This window comes from Panthera leo, chromosome C2 (assembly GCF_018350215.1).
Source record: "Panthera leo isolate Ple1 chromosome C2, P.leo_Ple1_pat1.1, whole genome shotgun sequence".
Taxonomy (NCBI): Eukaryota; Metazoa; Chordata; class Mammalia; order Carnivora; family Felidae; genus Panthera; species Panthera leo.
Window position 1 is genome coordinate 17,730,659 of NC_056687.1, and position 6,021 is coordinate 17,736,679.

Sequence of the window (6,021 nt, forward strand, 5' to 3'; positions counted from 1 at the left end):
ATGTCACTTTATATCACTTGGTTCTATTAAAAAAAAATATATATATATATATATATTTCTATAAAAAATGTTTGACCAAAGTAGGTCTGCAGCTATTTCAACTCCTTCCAGTTTCCAGAAAGAGCTGTGGATGATTTACTGGAAATTAAGAACCTGCTGCTGTTTTCACAAGATTTCACATACTTTCAGACTACAGGAGATCAAATTTTGGTCAAAAACCATTTTGGCAGGAAGCATCTTCTGTGAAATTCTAAAAAGGAAAAGGATCTCCGCGTAGCTGGTCATTTAAATAGATACACCGATCCATTTACTTAAACGTCAACTGCCTGTATTTTTTTCAGGCAGCCAGCCAAATGAATGCATAATTAGGACGTAGATGTAGTGTTTGCGTGTGTGTATGTTGGGCGTATTCAAGAGTCTAAACACTAGTTTCCTCATGTTAGAATTTAAAAGGAAGAAAAACACACAAATAGAAATTTTCGATTTCTATCTTCACACTGCTTGCCCTTTCAGAGGCTTCCAGCTAATATCCTACCTTGTGTAATATTCGTACAAAACACACGGCAGAGAGTTTTCTAATCGCATCCCACACGTTCAACACTGGTATACCTCTTACCAGCCAGCCTTGAAAATGCATTTGTTTTCGCTTGTATGTTTTGTTCAGGGGTTCTGTAAGACCCGCAATGTTTTGTACTTGTTGATTTAGTTTGATAGGAGTATTAAAGATCACTTTGGAGTTAGCCACATCTAGAAGTGATCATCGTATATGTGGCTCTTGCAAAAGGAAAAAAAATTAGTGGTTAATATTAATAAGACTGTTTCCACACCATACAGGCAGCGATTCTTTGCATTGTCTTTTTAAATCCAAGTATACTGATACTGTCCGTAAGATTTTTCCCAGTTGGAAAGCACTTGGTTGTACCAGTAAGTGTTTGATGAAACGGGACGATTTTTGAGAAGTTTGTTGCTTCTGTTTCCGTAGCCTGTCTAGGTAGGTTGTACGTTTGGGTGTTAGATATGGAATTTTTTTTTACAATTGACTGCCTAAAAATCTCTTTTTAAACGGTCAACTGCAGCCCTCTACCCCATAGCTCAGAAAATCCAAGGTGTTCAAATTCATCGGGATTTCTTTTTCTTTATGAAAGATTACAAAGCCAATTGTTTTATATAAAACTTTATAATAATTGTACCAAATGTGCCTATTATTAGAGATTTGCATATAAAGATATTAGGGGACAATTGTTTGAGTTCCCTTAAAGCTCACCAGAGTTTATTTTTATTAGAAAATATTTTTAATATAAAATAATTATGTAATTGATCTTGCTAGATCACATTGATTTCAGCGGGTGAGGAGAATGGAGGTCTCACTGTTTTAAGTATTTTCTTAAGAAATTATTTGGTGAAACAAATAACGTTTTACAAAACTGTTAATCATCCTTTGGCTTCTCATCGACTGACTTTGCTTTAGACATGGTCATTTACTCTTAATAAATTATTCATCAGAGAAATGAGTCCTATATAGAGCTGGTCACCTACATTTGATGGAGGTCACCAGATATCAGGGACAGGAAACCATGCTATTCAAATCACTCAGAAAAGAATTTTAAATCATACCGACTATTTGACTATTCCAAAAGAATTAATAGCCAGGCCAACCTGACTATTTCCCAGTTTTCAAAATAATTTTAATCAAGTAACTCAACTGGGACAAAATTTGTTTTTATCTTTTGTTATATTCGTAGCAGCATGAAAAAAAAAATAATTGAAGGGCAGCCATGTTTGTATTCATAGATTTTTTTTAGTATGATTTATCATTTATTTTCCCCCCAAACAGTGAAGTTTTATTCTTCTCATTGAAATAATCCTAGAGAGCTTAAAAGGAATAAACCACTATTCCGTGCTTTTAAGGAGTTTTCTTTAGTTTTTTCATACGAGTATCAATAGTTTGACTGAGGAATGTATGTCTATCTAAACTCCTGAGAAAAGCGATACAGACTGGAAACTGAAATTCAGAGAAATGGAGTGTTCAATAGATAAAAGGAATGATAAAGGGAAAATCCCCCATAATGAAATCTAATTCAGTCCAGTCTAATGTTGGACTATGCATTTCCCCTTTCTGTAGTTGCATCGTGAATGAAGAGTCCAGGATTCGCGATGCTGAGGCTCCTTCCTCGAGGAAAAAAGTTTGTCTGAAAATGCTCAGGATAGTAAGAATCTAATCCCACAAAACTAAACACTCCGGATTCAGTGTCACTAAATAAAGGGAGCCCAGAAGAAAATGACATCTCTTTCTTCTGGAACAGAAAAGGCCAAATTAAGCCCTGCCTTGTTGTTCAAAGGTTTCAGGGCATTGTTTGAATTTGTTCGGTAAATTCAACGTCCTTTGCCTTCCTGTGGAAACAGTTTTATCCCATGAAACTAAGAATGAAGGGATTAATCACAAACAAAAATAAAGTTGCAGCACTGAAAAAAAATGTAATTTATTGTTTTTGCGACTGGTATGTGAATTTGTGTGATAAAAGTATTTATTCTTATTTAACAAAAATATGTGCAAATTCTATATTTAAAAAGTTTTGCTGTTGTCCTACTTTTAATTTATGCTTCATGTTTGTGTATAAAGTACACTTTGTGAGTTTACATAATATACAGCACTGGTTGCTTTTGTATTTTTTTACAGAAGGCTTTCTGCGTGAAACAGGCGTATATGTATATATTCCTCACGTATCCTTATTCTGATACTGTAGTCTTCCTCTCTAAGGAAGTTTTAAACTTACCCTTTCTTGACTAGTGGTATTCGTTACTGTAGTTACACTAATAAGTCTGTTGGGTTTCATTAATACTAGTTTTTCCAAGTCACAGATAAGAAAAACACTTATTCAAGCAACTGAAGCCTAAGTTCTCAACTTGGTGTATAGATAGCCTGGAAGCTTCCCACAGAAGCTAAGACACAGTTCAGAATCCCTGATACCAGTGATAAACGCGGACAGGAAGCTGTTGATACGTGAAATTTGTGTGCACACGATGTCCAAGAGCTATCAGTGATGATAAAACCAAATACTGTCCTTTGCTGCTTTAAAAACACTCCTTAAAAATTAATACCATTTATTCTCTAGCATTGGCGGGATCCTATAGTTAGAGTAAACAAATTGCATTTAAGTGATTTAAATACTAGTAATCATGAACATTGCTACAGATATGGGGTCTCCATTGATAGAATGTCACTTTGTACTACTAATGAATCTCACGGAGTGAAAATAGGACTTGGGACAAGCAAGGACACCTTTTATCACATCAGCTTGCCTCTGACTGTGATTTCAGTCTGGTCACAGTAATGAGGCAAAGCACCTTTGGATATTCAACTGACCAGCTCCATCTCTGGCTCTGATGTTTCCCCCACTGACTCATTCCTTAATAACAAGGTCATTGTAATGGTTTAGGTGAGCACGGCAGCCAGATTCAATGAAGTCCAGGACTTGTGTATGACTTAGAGGTCACTCTTTGTGAAACAAGATTGGATTTAATAATGGCCAAATTTTGCTAATAGTTTATGGCTGAGGATTGGTGAATATTACTGATCTATTTATGATTAAGTGGAGGTGATAATACCTTATATTTTTTTAACATTTCAAAGTTAATAAATAACCATGAGTATAGAAATGGTCGTCCAGAGCTATCATAGAGCCAGTCTATCATTTAAACACAGAGGAAAGGAACTTGTATGTTTTCTCTATCATTTTTCTCACTTGCCAACACCTATAGTTTTAGATTGTCAAACAGACCATTTTAGGTAATTAGTACACTGAAAAAAAACCAGAAAACTCCCTAATAGCCTCCTTGCTAGCACGAACTAGAGAAATGACGTCTGAAGTTATAGGATCATGAAACACATCAGTCTATAATGCATAATTATATTCTAATCAATTAGCACATGGGAACATATTGAAACAAGAACCCGTTACATTAGTGAGATAAAGAAACTGGAAATACACATGATGTTCAGATCAGAAAAATATTCATCTGCCAAATGTCTTTCTGGGGTAATGATACCATAGTTCTCAATGCAGATTTTATGGGGAAAATAATGAAGGTATAGTTGCTAGAAGTTGTTGGTTTTAAAAGAGAGGAAGACTGAAATGTACATATTAGCCAACCCAGTTAATTGCACCTTCCAAATACAGTAGCACTTTAGCGATAAATTGGCTACCTGTGGTTCTTATCCTGGAGCTCCACCAACTGGTCCATGTGGACTGTCATAGGTCAAATGAAAAACCAAATGGCCCATCATCTTATAAGGCACGACCACATCAGAGTGATCCAAAGTCTAACACTGTGAGGAAAACTGTGATTTGTAAATAAAACAGCATATATTTTTTTTTCAGTTTCTTTTTGGCACATCCAATGTAATTTTTATCAAGGTGCTAATATTGATCAGTGACCAACTATCAAATATGTTACTTCGGACTCACTATTTTATTCTACATGATTTTTCAATTTGCAAAAAAAAAAAAAACTCAAGTTTTTGGTCTAGGCGGGGCACAACTTGATACTCAATGTTTGGGAAATGCATCAAATGGTCAGCCTGATCAGCAGGGTTCAGTGACATAAGCTATAGGTACATCCAGGATGTTTAAGGTGACATGGAAACTTGAAGAGTGTCAGGCTAGAGGAACAGACTTTTAGATGAGTCGTGTTTCAGCACTTACTAAACCATCCGTGTTCCTTTCAAACTAACTTTTTGTTTCCGATACACAAGCTTTTGTGTGTATTTAGCCTGACTTTTTTTTTTTTTTTTAAGCTTTGCAATATTTTATGTCCATGGTAAACCCTTGGCAACTCTTTCTTGGTCTTTTCTTTAACAACCCACAGCATATTAGAAACACCTCAGACTGAGAGTATAATTAGAATAGGAGATCATATTGTGTGTGACTTTGTAAGACGTGACTTTCGATTAAGAAAAATATATTGTCTCCGGATGGTGTCTTTGCGTTACACGCTCAGCCATGACATCAATGTAGGAGTTGACAAACACTGCTTCCATTTAGTATGTTTATTAGAGGAAATCATGCACATGCTTTGTAAATAGACTGCAGATAACTAAACAGATTGCAGAAATATATTTAATTTGATGTGAGCCGTGGCACAAATTTTTGATTTCTATATAAGAGCCTTGTGAGTAAAGACAGGTAATAAACCTAAGTGGGTATAACTGAGATTTTTATATCTTGAAACATGATTTCAAGCCAGAGTAAAATATCAAAGATTTTCATGTCGTCGTATATAAGCAGTAGAATGTGACCTGCTTATTATCTTCAATTTGTCAGAAGTGATGGTATGTTTCAGTAAATGTAATGCAGTTGAAAAACCAAAAATCTTGGAAAACTAAGACGGGTCTTGTTTAAAATGTCTCTTCCGCTTTGGCAAATTTTGAACCTGAATCAGCTATTGAAAGCATTACCGCGTCTTGTAGCCTGCATTCCACGACAGTTCTGTTATTCAGGTAAACCACTTGAACTGACTCGTTTGGGACCTATACTGTAATATTTTTCGTTGAGGAACAATATCCTATTTTGTAAAGCATTTCCCTATGTGTGTCTTCAAACTGTAAAATTAAACACTGGCTTTGTGGTTTCAGTGGGCATAATAAATGTTAATTGTAAACTAGGTTAAAGTATGTACTGCATATAATATGTTTTAGAGTTGGAAAATAGTGTCCATTTATTTTTAATTTTCTCATAAGAGTAGGACCAAGCCAGCTCTTAAGGAAGTCCCAGGCTCCCTGCAGTTTTTACCATTCTTCTTCCATTTGGCTTAGACAATACTTCTACCTTAGTTACGGGACTTTGGAATTCTTACTTCAAGTTCTTCTTACCTGAGTATCACTCGCTAAAGTCTGTCTGGTATTGAAATTCTGATGTTAAATTAGTAACAGCAAGTAACGTAGTCACCTTCATTTTTCCTTCTTTAAAGATAAACTTATTCTAGGTAGACAAGAGTCAACAATGCACACATGGAAATTCAAAA

The 6,021-nt window shown here is 35.3% G+C and overlaps 1 protein-coding gene across 2 annotated transcripts in view; it reads left to right on the forward strand.

The window, feature by feature from the left end:
- Positions 1–5,632, forward strand: part of ADAMTS5 (ADAM metallopeptidase with thrombospondin type 1 motif 5) — a 49,637-nt gene extending 44,005 nt beyond the window's left edge. For both annotated transcript variants that reach the window (XM_042955883.1, XM_042955884.1), the window contains exon 9: positions 2,123–5,632. Coding sequence is in view for 1 of the 2 variants with exons in the window: in XM_042955884.1 (XP_042811818.1) it covers positions 2,123–2,133 (11 nt within the window). In the remaining variant the exon portion in view is untranslated. The remainder of the gene's footprint in view (positions 1–2,122) is intronic.
- Positions 5,633–6,021: the final 389 nt, after the last annotated feature.